Here is a 21,695-nt window from a genome sequence, read left to right as displayed (position 1 = left end):
TGTTGATTTAAAAATCATTTCACCTCATCCTCCATGGTATCTTTCATGCATTTGCATTTTCAATTTATGTGGCATTTCATCTCTACATGTCCAAATCCACATCATAATTCTTTGAATTTTGTTTTCTCACAAATTGAATTTTAGTTCGGAATCTCTCCTTATCTGTTTAGCAATAACCTTTTGATGTGACTCGAATTAAATGAAATATTTCAAATTTAAAAGCTAAATACTTTCACTTCATTAACAGTTAGATGGAACACAAAACGCTTAAACTGATAAGTGAAAATGAAAAAAAGAAAGATGTCTCATAACAACATCAAGTCTTTCCAATTAAAAAAAGAGAGAGAGAAGAGAAAAGTTATTATTATTTTCTCTTTCAAATGAATCACAAATGACTCATTGCCAAATAAATTATTACCAAATGAAGCTTCTGCAACTATCGTTGCAAAATGAATAAAGCCGATGATTATTGAGGACTAACAACTCATCAATTGCATCAATTGAAGAATTGTATTTAAATAAACATCAGTAAACGAAAAGGTGAATGACGAGCAAACATTTTTATAAAAACAGCAAAAATGAATTTGACTTAACTTTCAAATTTAGAAAAAATATTTAAAAAATAACAAATAATAACAACAGAAGATATCTAAAGGAATTTATTCTAAAATAAAAAAATAACTATTCCATGTGATTACTCAAAAAAAAAACACAAATAGAAAAAAATAATTTTTGTGACAAATCAAAAACAGAAAAAAATCGAGTGACTGTTCAAAAAATAAACAACACCAGTAAAAAAATGCGTTTCATCACGAAGAAGCTCCACACTCGAGATCATCGTCGCTTGGGGAGTCTCTTTTCTTCCTCTCTACTCCAGCCAGTTTTCTCTGAATGTTGTCTCTCTCAAAGAACCACTGCACAACACAGCTTCCAGCAAGAGACGCCAAAAAGAACACGACCAAAGCACTGACGAATAAACTGATGAAGGGAAAAGGTGTGTGGTTAATGAAGCCATTCGCATTTGATTGTGCGGAATTCCCATGGTGCCTGCTGTGATAGAATTCAAAGTCTCCCCGTCTTGTGGCGTGGTGCATTTGAAATTGTGCCATTGTGCCATGATGGTGTGCATGCCTCCAGCCATTCATGCGCTCTTCATCTTCAAACTCCTCTTCGTATTCGTCTTCATCGTCTGCTTCTTCTCCCGCTTCTCCTTCATATAGTTCTGTGTCTTCCTCGCCTGCTCTATCTGTTTCGCCAGAGTCGTTCAACGATCCCTCCTCAACATCACTCCCAGAATAGCCTGCCTCTTCATCTGAACTTCCATGTTGGCCGAAAATGTCTCCCTTGCTCAGCAAGTGCGCCTCGTAAATGGCAGCGCCAAGAGGCCAGTTGGCATCATTTTGGTGATACAGCGACGTCATCATATGGACGGAGGAGTGTGATTGAGGTGACTGAACAAATACATCCTGATGCTGATGACTGCTCTGTGATGAAGGATATGGTTGATGCACTTCAGTTCCATTCAAGTAAGTTGTGGCATTGACTCTTTCATCTGACTCCACAGGCGAAATCAAAGGACTGAACTCAGATTCATCAGTTGATGTCCAATGGCTACTCCCGACGTTAATCCCATCAACCAGCAGCGTCCCAATCAGAGCAGCCGAAAAACAGTATCCTTCGCGGTGTCCCCTCTGCTCTGGTAGATAACGTGCCAGCTGATCAGCTGACAGAGAACAATAGCCCATCGCAGACTTCGTGAATGACTCGAGCGAGGAAGCAGACCTCTCCAGGGGCGTGTCAGGTGGCTGCATTCGGCTCCTTTCATTCAGAACAGAAGAAGAAGTTTCATTTGGTGTTTCCAGTTTCGATAGAATGGAAGATTTCAATGAAAGGTTAGAAGATGACTGCTTTCGATGAACTTGGAGGAGGGTGTTGAACACATACCCGAAATTCGAGATTCCGATGATTGGCGTCTCAGACGGGAATGTTGGGAGAAGAGCGCCGTTGAGAGAGCAGTGCGAGAGAGGCGAAAAAGAAGAGGACGATGAAGCAGAGGCGGATGGAGAAGAAGGAGAAGAATCTTTGTTTGAAGGAGCAGCTGATGAAGTGTAAAGAGAGTCATAGGGATGTGTAATAAATGGAGTGAATGAAGAGTGATGTGAAGAGTGATCCAACTCGGCGAGTTGTCCATTCTTTGTCGTTTCAGTGCCTTTGCTTGCAGAAGTCGAAGCAGCAGTTTCTGAATGTTGCCTTGCCTTTTCTGAGTCTTCCAGAACTTTCGAAACATTCAACTTTCTCTTTTTGCCTTCTCCGATGCATCCTTCTTTAAAGGAGAAAATGTTAAATTCGCGCATCATTTGCTGGCATTGGCTGTAATTCCCTTTTCCAACAAGTCTGGCGACCTGCGCCTTTTTGTAGGAGGTGGATATGTCTGTGGAAATAGCTGAAGCTTTGTCGAGTTGAGACGACGACAAGTAGGAGATATAAGTGACACCCAACGGGGCGCATGGGAAAGAGATAAGTTGAACATCTGTGCCAACAGAAGATTGCGGAAGAGTCGACGATGCAAACTCCATTTCGCTTGGTGTTGATCTTTCAGATTTGAAGGTCAGTACTTCTGACTTTAAATCAACAGGTTGGTTGAGCTCGCTGATTGTTAGTTCTTTAAGCAGCTTCTCAAGCATAACTTCTCTTCCATATTCGTTCCAGCTTCGCGAAAAGAGTCTGAACGTGCGACCAAAAAGATGAAGCTCAACTACATCCTTCAATCGAAGTAAAACTGGTGTTTTTTTAGGAAGTTCAAATACTGTTTGCATTGAACCTCCTCCTAAGTCAATCACAGAATATGATGGAGGATATGAAGGACAAATATTATTCCTCAACTTTTTGTGTGACTGTTGATTCCTTGTTGAAAGTGAGTGATTAAACGTACCTAATAGGTAATTTAGAGAGATCCATCCGAAAGTACCTTCGTCCTTTCCGGAAATAACTTTGGTCCATTCTGGTTTGCTATAAAATCTGTCTCTTCGATATCCAAGTAAAAAATTTCTCGCCGATGACAGAACGGCTTGCCGTTGTTCATCTTTCAATAAACGAACTCCTGCAGAAGCTTTCAAATATGCATATGCAGGCTGCGAAAGCTTCTCTGGAAGTACAGAATTTGCATAATCTGCAAGTGGGCTAATTAAAAGAGCAAGGCTTCTTAAATGAACAAATTAATAAAAAAAGCAAACCGAAGATTTTGTTCAATTGCCGAAGGATTATTGGCAAATGATGAAATTCCTGGTGATGTTTCCATACTTGGGGCATACTCATGAAAATTCTTGAAAGGATACTCCCATTGGTAAATGTTTACAGATGTATGTGTTGAACCTGCTTCAAATATCACAGTGAAACGAGTTGTATTCATGATTTCGCGAGGATAAATGCGTGTAGTCAAAGTTATGCAAAAAAGAAAAGATAATGCAACGCCAAAAATGATCCACTTCTTTTTATTAAAAGATGTGAAATTCTTTAAAAGTTTACCATTTTCTCGCTTATCAGAATTCGGCAAAGGTTGCATCACCTAATAATATAAACTATATATAAATTTATTTTTCAAATTTTTAATTAAAATTCAGATTGTTCAGTAAACCCTCTGGATAATTCAGAAAAAACGAAAGTATGATCTCTGGCCATTACTTTAACTTTGAACATTCAAACGACAAAAATTTTTGCACAATTCATAATATGTTTTATTTATTGTGTTTCATGAACATTTTATTATCTTTTTTTATAGAATTTTCAAAACAAATATCTGTTTAAAAATTTTTCTCAAAAATGAAGATTTAAAAATGCATAACAAAATAAAATCACATCCTTTTTTTTAAATCTTGATTTCTCGTTTCATGGTTTCAGTTCGTCTAAATAAAAGAAGTTCTTTGTGCAATATTTTTTTCCCTATATTAGATTTTTTTTTTTTTGAATGAAAAGGTTCGCTATTTATTTATTTATGTTGGAGAACAAATTAGACATATGCGACACGACAAGCGATTTTTTGTTACTGTCGGTAACAAAAAAAAAAAAAAAAAAAAAAAAAAAAAAAAAAAAACAATTGGTTTTGTTTTTTGTCGTAAATATAAAAATATTTTGTTAACAGCGAAATATGAATTTTTCGATTTTTGATTAATACACAAAAAATTAATCAAAATGAGAATTTATGCATTCAAAAAAATAAGATTTGCATTCAAATCAATAATTTTGCAAACAAAATGAGAACTTTTGCGTTCAAAATGGAAAATTAACAAACAAATTAAAATTTTTTTCATTCAAAATGAAAATTTTTTCAATCAAAATAATAATTTTTGCATTCAAATTAATAATTGTTTATAAATTTACAAAATTTTGTTAACTTTCTCTCGAAATATTGAGAAAAATATTTTTTCACTTTTGAATCAGAAATTATTTTATGTTGTTTTTATTTCATGTGAGTTAAAAAATTTTTTGAAAAGTATAATTTTTTCCTGAAATTTTTTTAATTTCAAATAATTTTTATTTCTGTTAAAATAAAAGATATTTTTATTTCGAACGCTAAAATTATTAATTTGAATGAAAAATTATTATTTTGAATGAAAAATGTTTTAGCGTCGTGTTTTTTATTCAAAACGATTCAATAATTCATAATGATCTTATTCGATCATTTATTTAGTGAAATAATTTATTTTTTTCTTTTTTCCATTTCTCTTTTTTGAAGTGAAAAAATAAAACTTGGTCTTGTTAACCATTTTAAAGGAACTTCATATTCTCCTGTCCGAATCTTTTCTGGATATTAAGGGTCTTCTGTATCATCAGAAACATACGGATTTGAAACCAAGAATTCTGAATTGATTGGGAACAATCCAGTTGTCTTGAATGCGTTCTCCTTATTCAGGAAAGATATTGCAGTTTTTTCTGTATCAATTGCACACTCAACGATTTATTTTCTTCTGTCAGTGGATTTGATTTTTTGTCCATCATTGTGCTCATCCACCCATTTAATTTTTCTTCTCCTCGTCAGCTTTCTGAATGCGTTTCGAAGTGGACAAGCAATTCCAACATCAAAAGGTTGCAATATGTGAACCAAATTACCAGGCAGAGTGAAAACGAAAATAAAATATTTTGCAAATAAAACCAAAGCCGAAGAGCAAAGACGAGATGGATGACCATCAAGAATTAAAAAAACAGGAGAATTGCGGGGAATAACTCCAAGCGACCTGCAAATTGTTACCCATGAGCAGAAATGAACGGCATAACAGAAGAAAGCATTTCTGTCCATCCATCCTGATGCATTGACGTGGGTTTCGCATGAACCTGCTTTTTTGTACTCCAAAAGTTCAGGAGGAACCGTTTTCAAGGCAGAAATGATGATAAATGGTGGAGGCTTTATGCAAGATGGTCCAATGGTGGTCATTATTGATATATGATTATTAGAGTAATCTTCTGTGGAAGCAGGTGCTCTTTTGGCTTCGGCTGGTACGATTAATTTTTGGGAAGAGCAAAAATCAGCATTCCATTCGTCTGTGTTAAATATATTAAATTTGTTGATAGATGGCTTGATGTCTTTGTTGAACATAAAATAGAACCATGCTCTAATGTTTGGCATGAATGCTGAATTCAATTTGGCTGGAGTAATATTAGTGGGAGAGAGTACTTTCAGCTTGTGCCTCGAAATGAATCCGGACACATATGCTGGAGAAGGCGGCACAAGTTGTTTATCAAAATGCTTGATAACAGGACTAAGTCCAAAGTAGAGAGACATCCTTAATGATTTCAGATTTTGCCTTTGCATTTCCGAATAAATGATTTCACTTAATTCTTGAGTTGTCATTCCATCATGTTGTTGATATTTTTCATGAATAATATTCAGCACATTTTCTTCACCCTCGAAGTTAAGCAAACAAGGCCTTGTGTGAACTTCCTTTTCGTTCCAAGTTTGTCCGGTGCAATAACATCTTTCAGCACTATAAATTTTTTGGGTCGTAATGTGTTACGCTTCTGATATCAAACAAACCTTCTGTGGATAAGCATCAAGAGCAGCAATAATTCTTTCGAACAATGAATTGGCGTTTCTAACTTCAAAAGAAAGTTTTACGTCTCGAAGTTTTTGTTCTCGTGATATTTTTGAAATCGTTGTATTTCTTGAACAATAAAATTATGAACAGTCAGAAGCGGATATTTGATCAAAATAGATAATTATGAGTTCATAAAATATTTTGGGAAAAAAAATCACCGCTAATTCGTTTGCAAAATTGTTATCTCGATTGCAAAAATTTTCATATTGAAAAATTTTTGGTGTATGTAATAATTTAAAAGAGTTTATTTTATTAAAATGGGTGAAAATACGGACTTTCAAGCAATTTTTGCATTAAGCATGAAAAAGTTGTTTCACTCATTACATTTTTAAACTTAACCAGATTTCAAAATATATTTGATTTTCACATCTGTAAACAAACATCATTGACATGATAACAAAAAATTTTGTGAACTCATTTGTTTTTTAAAGAATAATCCCGATTTTTTCATATTTTTTGATCGCAAAAAGGTTATCAAATGTAGCCCTGGGTGACTTGGTGACTTCTGACGTGCGCTTTTCGATTTTTGACGGACGTGATGCTTATTTAAACGTGATAAGAAATAATTATTGAATAATTTAAGTGTTTCTTTACAATTATTCAATAATTTTCAAAAACATTGTTTGTGTTTTAATACAATAACAAATTAAATTTCGATAATATATCTCATCAAATTAAACGTTATTATTTTTTTCTGACGCGAAAGTCAAAATCGGAATTTTGAAACGTCACTGAAGTCATTGTCGTTTCGTCAAGTCACATAAAATGTTAGAGTTGGAAGAAGACCTGGAAAATGAAAACTTCCCAAAGGAATTACAAGAATGTTTATGTAACGTTTTTTTGTTTGCTCAAATCTCACAACAATTCTCACAAAATAGTTTGCATTTTATTTGAAAGAAAGATATTTACGAAAAGACAAAAAAGAAAATGCATGATGCAGGATGTCAAATTGTGAAATCAAATAAGCACTGTGAAACAAAATTTGGACAAGGTTTGTTTCCTTTTTTATGATTTTCAAGGAATTTAATTTTTTTTGTGTTTTTCTTAATAATGAGTGTATAATCATCCTCGAAAAAAAAAAGAATTTCTTTCTTGACTTTCGTTTGAAGTTATTGGCGAATTATTGAGGATCTATTTTTTCTCTTGTTGACGAAAACGGAATTCCAAAAAAGGATTGTCACAAATATTATCTATGTCCAAATGCAAAGGATGTATTTGATTGTGGGATATCTGGCAGAAGATGTTATTCTGTGGTAGCAAAACACGACTGTGAATTGATGAAATACCAAAGCATTGCGCGATACAAAAAGATTCCTGATCAAGATTTATCTTTCAATGATACAAAATTGTTTCCTAAAATTGATTGCCCTTTTAATGCACAAGAATTATAAAAACAGTTTATATCTATGATATGTCGATGCAATTCTTCGTTTTTATCATCTACTTCGAAAGAAATGAATAATTTTTTTTCTTCGCTAATAAGAGCTGACCAAAATTGTCCTTCGCTTTCATCAACATCAATATTCCCATATTTGACTCGAAAGAAAATTACACACATGGTGCTCAACGAAAAAACAAAAATGGTAAAGGAAAAACAGTCAAGCATTAGGAACAATGGAGTAAGTTTCATGTTGGATGGTGCATGTGTTGGTAATCGAAAAATTACTGTTGTGACAATCTCAAAATAATCATTGGACAGCAAGCCCTTGTTCTGGGGGTTATATCCTCCATGTGGAACTTCAAACGAATTTGAGTCACTTGTAAAAAGTTTGAATTTAGAATTATCTCAGTTCAATACGGTTATCAGGAGTTTTTGCACCGATGGATTGTCATCTCAGAAAAGAGCCATTGAGAATTTATCAACGCAAGTCAGCAGTGAAAAGACACCTTTCGAGAAGCATCCGACATTGATTCCCTTTCATGTTTATTGCTGCAATCTCAAGACAAATTTGATTGTCAATATTTTTTTTATCAAAATCCCATTTCTTTGTGATCTCAAATTAAAAATGCTGAATTTTTCTCAAAAGGCCCATACTCGTCCAGTGAAAAACCTTCTGAAGAAGCATGCGCCCACTTTTGTCTCAACAAGATGGCTTTCTCTGTCTAACATTTCTTCATTCATCAGAAAGAAAAATCAAATCATTCAAAAGGAAAATTTTATAGACACGGACAGCCTTGTGGATATCATCAAAGTAGAAGTGTTCTTATTCCCTTTTCATTTGCTTCATATGCACTTTGAAAATGATAACACCAAATTGAGTCAAGTTTTCCCTACTTTGTTAAAAGCTTTTGAGCTTTTTTCCTATTAACAAAAGCAAGATCCATTTAAAGAAGATAAATGGAGAAATTCCGTCACTAACTCTTTAATATTGATGTGTAATTATTTTTTCGTTGGAACGCGTGGAGAGTACATAGTGCTTTCATATGCTGTGACGCCAAACGCTGTTCAACTTGTTCGAAAACAACTCTTTCCTCTCAGAAAATTTTCAACACCTTCATTTTTAGAAAAAAAACAGAAACATCAATCCAATCTTCCTCAACTTATTCTTCAGAATCCAGACAGATCGCTTCATCTTTATTTCATCCTTTCCCGTATCCTGTCGATTTTCACACCAATGAGTTATTTTTGTTTTTTTCTTTCTTCTTCTTTTAACTTTTTTCACATTGTTCTTATTTATTTTGTTTTTCACAGGATAGATGATGAATGCCAATTCCCGTTTGCATTTTTAAACAAATCAAAAACTCATTCAGGTTTGATAACACTTTTTTCTGATAATGATAAATTTTATTTTGATACTTTTATTATTATAAGAAGGAATAAACGAATTGCAAGATATCCTTTCGTTGATTTAACAATTAGAAGAAGATAATCAGGAAATAAATGAGAAGAGAAATGAAAAACTATTTTACAGTGATGATGATGATTATGAAAGCGATGATTATGGATTATCAGAAGCTGAAGAAAATTCTGCTGATGGTATGTATGATCTTTTGTTTTGACAGTGCAGTTCAAGCCAAACTCAATTCGAAAAAGAAAATGAACAATATTCAACGACTGATGTTTTATCAAATGAATCTTTTTCCTCTTCCTCAACGCCATCAATTATTGATCATGATTCAACTTTCCCATCATGCATGACTACACTAGAAACAATGAATACATCGCATGGGGAAATGATGGATATTGATATGGATCATGATGATTGCCAGAAGAATCAAATCATTAATATGGAAGATGACATCCACAGTGAAGATCATAGGAAAATTGAAGGACTTTATTCAGGAATCGAAGGAAAAAAATATGTGGAAATTGAAGAAATATTTTCAACAAGCAAATTTACTATTGCTCCGGAATACAATGAAGAAAAGGAAATCCAGAGTATCAAACAAATTGAAAATGCATTATTTGTCGATTGGTTTCCAAGACTGAATGCATATTTTGCAAAATGCTCTAAAACAGTCATAGGAGGAATGGAAAAACAATATTCTGAAGGCTGAAGACTGTTATTTGAAAGACAGATGAGATCAAAGCCTGAAGATTTATACAAAAACGATCCTGAAATTTATTTCAGAGTGTTGGCAGCATACGGAAATATTTAAACTGTTTATTCAGGATAATGCCTTTCATTAATTGTTTCTCCCTGTGGTGAAGCTAGTTGTGAACGGATCATTTCCAGGATGAAAAATATTTTCGGAGATCAAAGATATTCATTCAATATTCAGACGCTTGAAGAAATACTTCATATTAAAATCGTATTAGCTTTTTCATCTTTTTTCTTCATTTTTATCAAATTTTTTTTTGAATAATATTATTTTTGAATGAGATGTATCTGCTTTATTTAATAGATGTTTTATTTTAAAACATGTAAATAAATATAAATTGAACAATTAACGGCATGATCCGATAATATCGGCACATCCAAAATTGATTTAAATCATTATATTTCGATTTGTTATATATTGTTATAAAAGAATTTGCAAATAAAAATCCGCGGAAATTTTTTTATTTGAATGAAATGTTGAAGAAAAATATTTTCACACATAATAATTTTCGAAAATTATTTGTATTGAGGGTTCGTATTTTTTTTTATATCATGGCACGTGAACGAGATTTTCATGATGAGGAAACCATTTCTTTGCTGAACAAACTCTTCTACGAGGAAACAAGCACATGGGAATGGTTCAAAAGAGAAATAATAGCCATGAACCTCCCAATGTGCAGAGTTCATTGATGCTATCAACAAATATATCATGATAGAAATTATCACTAATACGCTTGTTCAAAATGCAAGATCAAGAAAAGCATTCTATCAGGAACATCTTTTAGCAGAATAAAGATCGGGCTAGGCGTTACTCTTCTGATTGGTTTATATTACTGGCTGGGGATTCAAAACAAAACAATTTCTTTGCTTCTTTCTGTTGATAAGGACACTGTCGGAAACTGGGGAAGTGTGATTCGGTGCGCTTGCTCACAAATATGGAACGAAAGACAGCAAGTTATTGGAGGCAAGTGAACAACAGTTGAAATTGATGAAGCAATTTGGCGAAAACGGAAGTACAGGAGAGGAAGAAAGAAAAAGCAAGTGTGGATTTTCGGAGGGGTGGAAAGATAAGAGGGTGGTGGAGCGGGGAAACGGTTAATGGTCGTCGTGCCAAACAGAAAAAAGGAAACTTTGATTCCAATTATCCAGAAACACTTTAAAGCTGGAACATTAATTATTTCCGATGAATGGCGTGCTTATTCTTCACCAGAAACAGTTGGATATAAGCATCAAACTGTGTGCCACAAAAGACGTTTCAGAGACACAGAAACTGGTGCGTATACAAATACAATTGAAGGGTTATGGCAACATTTGCGATGCGCTTTCCCTCGATTTGGAACAAGGATCAGACTTATGCATGACAATCTTTCACTGTTTTTGGTGAAATCAACATTTAATTTTACGTTCATTCAATTAATAAAATATCTGTGCTTTGAAAAAGAAATTGAACCTGTTCAAATGGAAGAAGAAGAAGAAAAAGAGGAAATCATTGATGAAGATGAGGAGATTCCAGACATGGATGATGTTGTCAACGAAGATAGCGATGTTGAGTCTGATGAAGATTTCGGAGCAGGAGATGGAGCTAGTGTCTCTGAATATGAGCTTTAAATATTATTCTTATTTGAATAATATCATTTAAATATGTTTTTTAATATTTTAGAAGCTTTTTTAAAACAAATCAGTCACTTTTTTAATGAAAATTCGAAAATATTTATTTTTGATCAAAAAATTTTTTTTACATAATTTTCTCCAAAAACACGTTTACGCAATTTATCATACTCATATTGCTTATGTTCAGCATGTATTATTATATTCAGTGAAGTTTCAGAGAAATCTGGGCATACCGATATATTCGGATTATGCCGAAAAGTTGAGGAAAATCTTTGAAAGTGCTGTGTGGAACAAAATTCATAAAGCAAATGATTTCGTCCCACATGAATTAGCGTGTTTGGTTTTCCGTGTTCAACTCTGAACAAAATAATAAACAAAAAAACTATTCACTTTCCAATTTTTTTATTTTCATTAAGTGATTGTTGTCATTACATATATATTTATTAATTATAAAAACTTTTTTATTTATATTTCAACACATTAACATTTATTACATATGTATGATCAATTTATATTCGTTGTGTTTTTACGTTAAATAAAAAAAAATACTCATCTCCATATCTGCAAACATAGATGCCATTTCTATGCGCTATGTTTTTTATGATGCATACATATTTCTTTGCATTTTCGCAACATTGTTATGATTTCAACAAACAAAATACTGATTTGACAATAATTGGAAGTGCTTTATCATCATCTTCACATGAGCTTAAAAACAAAAATTCTGACTCTTATTTATTTTCTATTAAAAACTCGTCCGTTACGTTATTTAATCTCAAAACTTATCATCATTCTTTTGATGCGTTAGCTTCATTAGATTCACAATCAACAATAGTTGTCAAATGGCACACATTTACATTTGCTTCATTGAATTCGAGACCAATCGTGAATTCATCGGGCAGCGTGCATTTTTTTTATGTTTCATTTTCATTTTTTAACGCTTTGAATTCAATGAGCAGCCTCGTGGAAGCAACATCTTCAACTGCCGAGGTGTTTCTTGAATCAACGTTTGCCTCTTCCATCTTAGTTGCCTTTCCAATTTATTCCACATTTGTTTCTCAAGGCTGTCGTTGTGAAGAGACAGTTGCTTCTTCATTGTTCGAAAATTTCACCTCATTACGAAAAGACGAAAACATTCAATTTCCATCTTTAATTTGCTTCGATAAGTTTTTTCATTCATCGAAGCTATATTGCAATTCTTTATCTTCAGTCGATAATTATCTGTATGGATCACTTGTTCATGGTTTCTGTTATGATGGCTGGAATTTGCATTCCTCAAACAATACTTTTTGCCATTGCACCCGACTTAAAAGTTCGTATGCTAACAAGATTTATAATAATCAAATTGTTTTAACTCAACAAACAACAAATACATTTACTGACGATTCTTTTGAGGAATGTCATGTTGATGATACTTCTCTTCCTGCTGACGAACCTTCCTCTTGCGGAGGCGCTCTTTTTTCATTTAATCGCACTTCTGTGAAAATTGTTTTGGATCGGTGTTCATTCGATGAATGCTCAGCTTCTCGTGATGGAGGAGCAATATTTTTAGGTGCTGTGGACACAGTCGAGGTTAATCATTCAACGTTCTTGGAGTGCAGAGCAACTGAAGGCAATGGAGGAGGTGCTTTTGTTTTCATGACATCGAGAAGGACACAATTTTCCAACACCAATTTCTCTGATTGCAGGTGCAAAGAGCAAGGAGCAGGCTTATTTGTTGCAAATGTGCTTGGCGGTGATCCTGTTGAAGTGGGTTCATCATCATCATCATTAGCCGACGAAAACACAGAGATCAATACAACATCCTTTTTATGCAAGCATGCTTCTGATTTTTCAATTGTTTGTGCATATAACGGGGAAGATCCAAGATTTTATTTGATGTTTTCTTGCTTTTTTCAATCTTGCACATGCGCTGGATTTGTGAAAAGTTCAGGAGGTGGATGCTATGTTAGCAATGCAAACATAAGTCAACAACCTGTTGCATCTAATTGTTACTTTTGCAGTTGTAGAGCAGATTATGCAGCCGGCTGTTACTGGTCGTTGGGCAGTGGCCATATGAAAAAATCTGATCAATCGCTTTTTTTCACTTGTTTTTTTGAAACAAATTCAGCTAATCAGTATTCACCTGATGATGCGACAGATGTTTTTATTGTTGATTCCTACAATGTACTGCAAGAATATGAAACTATTTTTTCTCATTGTAGCACTAGTTGGGTTTTTCAGTCTGCTCTTCTCCAAAAGGCTGATTTCACAATAGCTAACATCAGTAGCTATCTAACAAGATTTCAAAACAGAATAGTGGGCGGTTCTGATGCAGAAGACAAGGAAGAAGTATGCGGAGCAATAGGTCAGTATCCTTGTGAAACGATTTATTTCGCAGTTAAGCAAAGGTTTCCAGCATTTCATGTTATAATAAAAACAAACGCCAGCATTCTGACAAAAGAAACTCGGCCTATTGTAATTGATCATTCAATTATATATATAAGTGGAAGAGATAATGAAGGAACTGTTATCGATACTACACAAGGAATTAGTCCCGAACACCAATCATCTTCTCTCTTCGTGATTACAGGAGAAACAATACAAGCGATATTTCAACACCTCACATTTTTTAGAAATAAATCGTCACAAGCAAGTTCTTCACTTACTCTTTTTGAAGTTACAAACATGGAAAAGCTTATTTACATTTTTTTAAACGATATACTTTTCACTTCGGAATTTCCAGCGCATTTCTTGTCACATGATTTTTGTCCAACTTGCAATGATTTCTTCGATTCTTTAAGGTCCAGACCGCTTCTTATTTCCAGTTGTGAAGCAGAATTTAGGCTTCACTCATGTGAAATAACACACCTTTCTTTTGAAGGAACTTCTTTTTTTGAGCGTTCTGATCACACTGGTTTAATTAGTCTTGAAAACGTCACTATTGATGATTTACAGCGAACGGACAATGGAGATTCCGGACTAGCAGCAGCATTCGTATCAGATATGGGAAAGGCAACAACATCACATATATCCAAAGGAATGAACTTTATCAATTCTTCAATTACAAATAGCGGAAATAGAAATTCAATGAAAGGTGGTGTTATTAGCACAACAATTGACAATAATTTTGGATGCTATTTCATTAGAACTAATTTTTCCAATTGTTTCTGCTCAAATAACGGATATGGAGGTGTGATATATATTGACATGACGCTACACGGAGGTTCCATTTCAAAACTGGCTTCGATGACATTTAACCTTATACAAAGTTCTTCAAATAGTGCAAAGAATGGCTCATTGGCATTTTTATTTTGTCAGGACTATAAAACTCAATTGAATGACATACTTTTCCCTCTCGACGCTGCGAAAGTCAAAGAAGAATTTTCAATTGCGGCAATGAATGAAGGAGAAACGGAAATTGTAGATGCAATTAAATTATATGCATACACACGGTTTACAAATGTGTACGTATCTGAAACAAGCAAAGACGATCAAAACTGTGGTGAGCTGGAAAATCCATGTTTTTCACTCGAGAAAGGAGCGAGTCATCTTTCCCTCACAGATTTTGGTATGCTTTCCATTGTTGATAGCGCACTTCTCTCCAACGATATCAGATTAACAAATGCTGGACTATCGCAGCGTGTATTAAGTTCGATGGCGAATATATCCGTAAATTCCACAATACAATCTTCGGCTTGTAATGATGCAGTATTTGAATGTTCTTTAATGATACAAATGGATCGGATTGCTTTTTTCTTTCCGTTGCATTTTCAGACGGATCATAATGTTTTCATATACATGAAAGAAGGAAATCTTTCCTTTGATTCATGTGAGTTCAACTCAGAAAAATCAAGCAATGGAAATGCTGTTATTGGTCCAACATTAATTAAAATTGGTGGAGGCTCCTTTTATGCTGCAAATATTCGCATTAATGAGCTTGATTTTGAAGATGGAGTGATTGACGTAGGCGTCAAAACATCCGTCAATATTTCATCGGCACGCATTTTCGATGTTTCACTTAAATCGAATTCTACTGGAAAGGAAATGATAAAAATAATGGACAGAGGCTATTCTGATGAAAGATCAATTTCAATTGATCATCTTGAAGTTTTAGATGTTTCTCTGAATGATGGAACGATTCTTAAGATTGGGCGTTTAACCACTAATTCGAATTTTTCAAACGACAATTCTGAATCAAGGAATTTAATCTATCCTCTGGAAAAGGATGATAGCTCCATCAATTTAACATCTTTTACTTTCAATAAAATTGATGCCGGACCGCATTCTGAAGGGCTCATTATTTTAAGTCGTTTAGGAGTGCCTGTACGTATAACGATGATATCCATAAAGGATTGCTTTGTTAGCTTCTGCCTTGGATCTGCTGTTAATGTTGATAATTGTTCCATAACATTTGATCAAGGGGAATTTTCTGAGATTCGCCATCAGTCTGAGTCTCAGTTCAATGAAAACATCTTAACAAACACAGAAATTATCGTATCAAACAGATTTTCACCTTTGTATTTTTCTGAAACGTTGAACAGTGACTTGTATTACGATTCATCTTCAAGGAACTCAAAAATGATATTCAATGGAGACCCACCAACTCCATGCAAATGGAAGACTGGCGCATTATTTGCAGCAAGATCGCAATTGAATCTTCAAAACGTTTCATTTCACTCGTGCTCTGTTGGTGGATTGTATATTTTGGATACAAATACAAACATAGATGATTGCTCATTCAGTCTTAATTCACCAAAATTTGAGGGCTTTCCTTCTGCATTACACAACATTAGATGCATTGATAGCAGCCTGTCGGTGAAGAAATTGAAGAGCGGGGATGGAGTGGAAACAGGCTCATCACTTTGGATGCAGCGCGACAACTGCGAAGTGAATGGAGCAGCAATTACGGACGAGTTTCCCCTTTTATTTAAGCCAACACTCAATTCGGTTGAGCTTATATCTTCTGATGCTAATCCGGTTATTATCTTTAATGGAGAAAAACTTATGCCATGCAATTTGACATTTGAGGTCAATTTCACATCAAAGAACACAGAATACAATCAAGTGTTAGAGTTTTCAAAGCATATAAACGAAACATATGCAGAAGGAATTATCTCTCGCAAAACGATTGACGATATGGATAAAGGCACTTCACTCACAGTCACGTTGCTGTATTGGAAATCTGAGAAACTTCAAGAACGAATACAAATCTTCACGATATACACTTATCCAAACAAACAGTCAGATCCCGAGAAGATGCCTGTCTGGGCAATTGCTGTAATTGCATGTGTTACTGCAGTTTTGATAATAGTAAGTGCTGTTATTGTTGTGAATTACACAAAAAAAATCAAAAGGCTGAAAACACAACTCACAGAAAATGAGCCTCTGCTCTACAAATCAGAGTATTCTATGAATTCCATGTATTCTTCAATCACTGTTAAAAGTGAATTCCACATTCCTTTTGACAGCCAAGAGCCTTGCATGGAGGATTAAATAAACCCTCTTAAAAAAATATATTCATATTATCAAAGAACTTTCCACTTATTTATTAAAGTTTGTTTATTTTTTTAATTTTTTGAGCAAAAACGCTGTTATTTGAAATAAAAGTATTGTTTTTTAAATTTTTAATTTAATTTAATTTAATTTAATTTTAATTATTATAATCATTTTGAATTGTTTATTGATGATTTGTTGTTCATCTCTGCTATAATTTTTTGATAAAGAGATATTGCCATTTTCAACGTTAAATTTTCTTTATTTAACTAAAAATCTTAAAGGTTTAGAAAGCTGTTTAAATATTGGTTTTGCATTTCTTTTATTTTATCCTTTTTTACAAATTTCTGAAAAGCTGTTAATTTTTATCTTTTGATTGGATTTTATGTAGTTACAAATATTTTCAGATATATCCATCAAAACATGCACATGCATGATAAAATGAGAATATGATCAGTTTATATGAGTAATCTGAGTTTTATGAATCAAATTCAAATGATTTCTTTTTTTTTTCCTTTAAAATTGAATGATGCATTCAATAAGTGTGATTTCTGTTATTAGCTCATGCTATATTTGACTTTTTATTCTATTTGATATCATTTTTAAAAGTTCAATGCTTTCAATATTTCACAAATAATTAGTATGATGTTTGGTGATATTTAGAGTGGTTTTCGTTGATAGTTTGAAAATTCATATTCAAAATTTGGATTAATCTGCAACATTTTTCTTGTGATATTTTTCATTTATTGGGATATTATTGACTTTTATTTTATAACTATCGCATTGTGTTTAATGAAATTCAATGCTTTGATGAATATTTTATGAATCTTATTCAAATTTTTTAACGGCTAGTTTTCTTATTTAAAAATGAAACAATGAAAAATTGAGTTTGATTCGATTATTTTGTAATTGCTAAAACAAAACTTATAAGTTTTGTTCAAAAATGTGAAAAGATTTTCTTTATAACATGTGCAATGCAAATTTTTCGTTTTGAAAATTGATGAAAAAAGTCCTTTTTTTCTCTTTAATCAAATAATTCGTCAAGCACTCACGAAGAACAGTCATATGACAGATTGAAAATTTTCAGATAAATAAAAAATTACGAAAAAATGTTAAGTGGACATGAAATTATAATATGAAAACCAATTTCAAACAACTTGATGAGGAAGATAACATATTCATTTTTCATCTTCGAGGAAAATATGCAACAAATAACAGAGGATCTCATTCATTCTTCACCGGAAACAGAATCACTCCATGCAACTCAGCAACTCTAACAGAGCACGAAACTGCAGAATGGAAACAAGCTATGTGAAATACAACAGGCTCTAACTCATCGCTAAAAACAAAGCATCTCCAATAATGATGCTAATGCAAATGGCTGAGGCAGATCACAACAGATTGCAGGCTCTGATGCAGGCAATTGCCTTGATGGCTTTGCCATATTCCAAGACGCCTCCCTTGCCTTTTTTAGTTACTCCTTCACCCCAGCTCAAGTACTCACTCTGCACAGCTGAAGCAAAAATCAATGACAATGAAAAAAGAGATTTTACCTTCGAACACTCCTGGTTCATCGATGAAAATTTTCCATTTTTATGATTTAAATCACATTTTTAAGTTGTGAAACATGTCACATTTTGATATTGCTCTCTCTTCTGAATATGATTATTTTCATATTATGGAAATACTTTTCAGCTTTTATTGGGTTAGAATCTTAAGAAAACAACCACTGGAGTATATGACCGAAAACATCACGATTCTTCGAGATGCACTTCCTTTATTGAAATCATCATTTCATTTCCGAAATTATCTTTTTTTTGCAATAGCGGACAAGGCATGACGAATTGAAGGATTTGCACAAAATGAAGATTTGATGTTTGAGGGATACCATTGCTGTCATATTTCTTATTCTGAAATGCTTCTTCTCTTCTCTTTCCACCTAAAATGAAGATTATCCAATTTCATCTGTCTTCTTTTTTCTTTCGTGTTTTCTTCATTCATCTTTGTGTAAAAATCTTTTACAGTAAATGTTCTGCATTTCTTTAACATCATAATCGCTGAATTGCTTGCTCCAACTCTTTTTCAAAGAAATATGTAACTGAATGAATTCTTGACGAAAAATCTCAAAGCACCCATCTTCTCTTGTTTCATTTTGTTGGACATAAACTGCTTGCATTGAAGAGGAATGAACGAAACCATTAATAAAAAGTTGCTTTTAGAAATGTAAACCAAGGTTAATGAAGAGGTGATATTCGCTGGTTTGTCTTATTACAAGATAGAAAATATAATGTCCGTATTGAATGCACCAAAGAAGAAGACAAAAAAGAGATTGGATCCGCATCGTTTTCAAAATTTGTTCGAATGAATTATCTGAATTAAAAACCACATCATCACATAAAACAAATTGTATTTCGTTCTCTTCGTTCCATCAAAGCAAGAACAAAAATGATGGATTGATTTCTTTCATTTGCAAAGGTTCATTTATACTGGTGACTGAAAAAATGCGATTGGTTTGCGAATTTTCTGCATTTATCAAGAAGATATTTTTCCCTTTTCGTTGAGCTTGTTGAATTTCCTTTCAACTGAATGCAACGGATTTTGCTCTCAGACGAGTTTAATAGATTCACTTTAAAAAGGTCGAATATCTCCATGATCTGCATTTCATCATTCATGGAACTCAGTTTGTTTGTTGTTTGCGCTGGACTTCATAATTTTTTTTCATTAAACAAATTGAATATTTCCTGAACGTATAAAATGCAATAGCATTTGTAAAAATTTGACTTGTTCTTACGTCATTCGAATTATCTTGACTTAAAATAACGAATATGTCTTTCTATTTCGATTTTGACATTTTTCATTTCTTTTGTTTTTAACAATCATTTGAATCCTTTTGAATGAAATTAGAAATTGTTAAATAATACAACCAACGAGGTCCTTCAAGAACGCAAACATTAGCTGTTCTTTTGTATTTGACAAAAGAATCAATAACTCAAAATAGTCATGAAAATTTTCTTCTCAATCCTTTTGCTTGATTGCAGTTGTTTTCTTCCATCAAATTCCATTTCTATATCTTGAATAAATTCTGTTCCAAAAGGGGAAGAAATCAATTTCGTGGAGCATCATGAAACGAATGGCAATTCTCCATTTGTTTTTGATGAATATTTGTTGGTTTGATCAACAAAAAACAAAAAACTGGCTTTTCTAGCTTCATTCGGCCATATCAGGCTGCTTTCATAGAAATTGTTTCTAAATCTTTTTTTATAAAACAAAGCAATGTGGATAGATACGGTAACCTTCTCAACTTGTGGATCGTGAATGATGTTTGATATTTATTTGGTTTTGCTTAATTATTGGGTATATTCGTTGCGAATGTATTGCACTTTAAATAAATAGAATGAAAGAATTCGTTGATGGAAAATACGAAGAAGAAAATCGAGAGATACCCCCAAAGGAAAAGTTTTTATGTTTGCTCATTTTTCAATTTTTTGTAGCAGATTCAGCACAACGTAATCGACGAATTTTCAGATTTGCTCAATGATTTAAGGATATTCACAGAAGATGAACAAAAGCAGAAAATCGAAGAAATGAATGAACTGATTGATGAAATTAGTGAAGATGAATTTGAAAGTGTTTTGTCAAAAGAAATATTCGACAAAATTTATGAAATGATTGAAAAAAAGAAATTATCAATGGGGAATGCAATTTTGTTGTTGAAGCGCATTGAATATTGCACTTTACTGAAAAGAATTTGGAATGAGGATTACCACTTATCTTTATTGCGCAAAATGATAAAGAAGATGATGAAAGAAGAAGAAAGGAAAAAAGAGAAAAAGAATGAAATGCTTCTTGTTGATCTTTGCGAATGCTATGCAATGCCGCAAGAATATGAAATGCCAAAGGAATTATTGGATGTTTGTGTGCCATGCCTTCTGAAAGTGGCTTTAAACAAGGAGAGGAGCAAAGAAGCTCAAAGAGAGGTGGAAATGGCTTTGATAACGCTGAATTGCATTTATTCTTTTGAGGTATGAATTCTCTTGAGTTTTTACATATTGATTAAATTTATGCTTTTAAAAAGGTAATAGAAAAAGAAATGTTTTTGAATGAGATTAAAGAAATTATCCAATACCATCAAGAGCATCACAATCTGACCTGGCTTGCGTATCAGTCTGCTTGGCAGTTTTTAATAGAAAGGTTATATAATAACAATAATTTGAAACGTGCTGTTGTCAACGAGCTGCGTTTTGTGAAAGAAGCAACAAACGAGCTAGAAGAGTTGACAAAATACGTGAATTGGAAGAAAGAAAAGGGACAGAAAGAAACAAAAGAAATTCGAATTTTAAAAAGATGGCAATGTTTAATTTCCGTTAACTTTTGTGATTGCAGATCCGATAAAAATGAATGCGTTGATTTAATTGAATGCATAATAAGGCTGTATTGGGCAGCAAGAGACACATATGCAGAAATTGTGAAAAAGTGCTTTGATATCTTCGCTGAGATGATGAGACAATTACAACTTTCAGTTATTGCAGATTACTTTCTGAAAGGAGGCGCTTTTGGTTTTGCTTTGTGGGAAATTCAGCAATCAACTTTGAATGATGAAATTTCATGTGGCTGCATGAGATTCTTTTTGGAAACTTCAATAAGTTTGAAGAGTAAGATGGCTAATGAAACAGATGAAGCGAAAAGAAAAGTTATAAAAAAGGAGACACTAGACAAGATGGAAGAAGAAGGATACGAAGATGCCATTGCAAGCTTTCATAAAAAATTTGATTATTTAAACAGTTGCTATTTTTCTAGACTTGCAAAAAATATTGCAGATTATTTTGTGAACATTTGAATATAATCAGCTTTTTCATATTTTTATTTCACTCTCACACATTCCGTCCATGTATCTCTCTTGTTGACGTTTAATTGAAGTGATTTTAACAAAATTCTTGAATAAAAAAGAATGAAAATCAGTTGGAATTAATAGTTGATT

At 33.2% G+C, this 21,695-nt stretch overlaps 5 protein-coding genes across 5 annotated transcripts; 3 read left to right on the top strand and 2 right to left on the bottom strand.

The window, feature by feature from the left end:
* Window positions 1-144: 144 nt before the first annotated feature.
* MONOS_6822 (nucleoside triphosphate phosphohydrolase) lies at window positions 145-3,562 on the bottom strand (the record flags this gene model as incomplete). Its single annotated transcript, XM_067877088.1, has 2 exons — window positions 145-3,180; window positions 3,234-3,562. The coding sequence occupies 2 exons, from the start codon at window positions 3,560-3,562 to the stop codon at window positions 810-812; spliced, it is 2,700 nt and encodes an 899-aa protein (XP_067725913.1). The 3' UTR covers window positions 145-809.
* Window positions 3,563-4,954: 1,392 nt separating this feature from the next.
* MONOS_6821 (uncharacterized protein) lies at window positions 4,955-5,776 on the bottom strand (the record flags this gene model as incomplete). The annotated part of the gene is made up of 1 exon (XM_067877087.1): window positions 4,955-5,776. The coding sequence occupies one exon, from the start codon at window positions 5,774-5,776 to the stop codon at window positions 4,955-4,957; it is 822 nt and encodes a 273-aa protein (XP_067725912.1).
* Window positions 5,777-10,729: 4,953 nt separating this feature from the next.
* MONOS_6820 (putative ISXO2-like transposase domain) lies at window positions 10,730-11,239 on the top strand (the record flags this gene model as incomplete). Its single annotated transcript, XM_067877086.1, has 1 exon — window positions 10,730-11,239. The coding sequence occupies one exon, from the start codon at window positions 10,730-10,732 to the stop codon at window positions 11,237-11,239; it is 510 nt and encodes a 169-aa protein (XP_067725911.1).
* Window positions 11,240-12,193: 954 nt separating this feature from the next.
* On the top strand, window positions 12,194-16,717 carry MONOS_6819 (uncharacterized protein; the record flags this gene model as incomplete). Its single annotated transcript, XM_067877084.1, has 2 exons — window positions 12,194-12,249; window positions 12,556-16,717. 2 exons carry the CDS (start codon window positions 12,194-12,196, stop codon window positions 16,715-16,717), a joined length of 4,218 nt encoding a protein of 1,405 aa, XP_067725910.1.
* Window positions 16,718-20,032: 3,315 nt separating this feature from the next.
* Window positions 20,033-21,554, top strand: MONOS_6818 (uncharacterized protein; the record flags this gene model as incomplete). The annotated part of the gene is made up of 4 exons (XM_067877083.1): window positions 20,033-20,037; window positions 20,111-20,181; window positions 20,243-20,739; window positions 20,793-21,554. The coding sequence occupies 4 exons, from the start codon at window positions 20,033-20,035 to the stop codon at window positions 21,552-21,554; spliced, it is 1,335 nt and encodes a 444-aa protein (XP_067725909.1).
* Window positions 21,555-21,695: the final 141 nt, after the last annotated feature.

Source organism: Monocercomonoides exilis (assembly GCF_001643675.1).
Source record: "Monocercomonoides exilis strain PA203 chromosome Unknown scaffold27-1312184, whole genome shotgun sequence".
Classification (NCBI taxonomy): domain Eukaryota; phylum Preaxostyla; order Oxymonadida; family Polymastigidae; genus Monocercomonoides; species Monocercomonoides exilis.
Note: the sequence above shows the minus strand (reverse complement) of the source record. Positions and strands in the feature narration are given on the sequence as shown.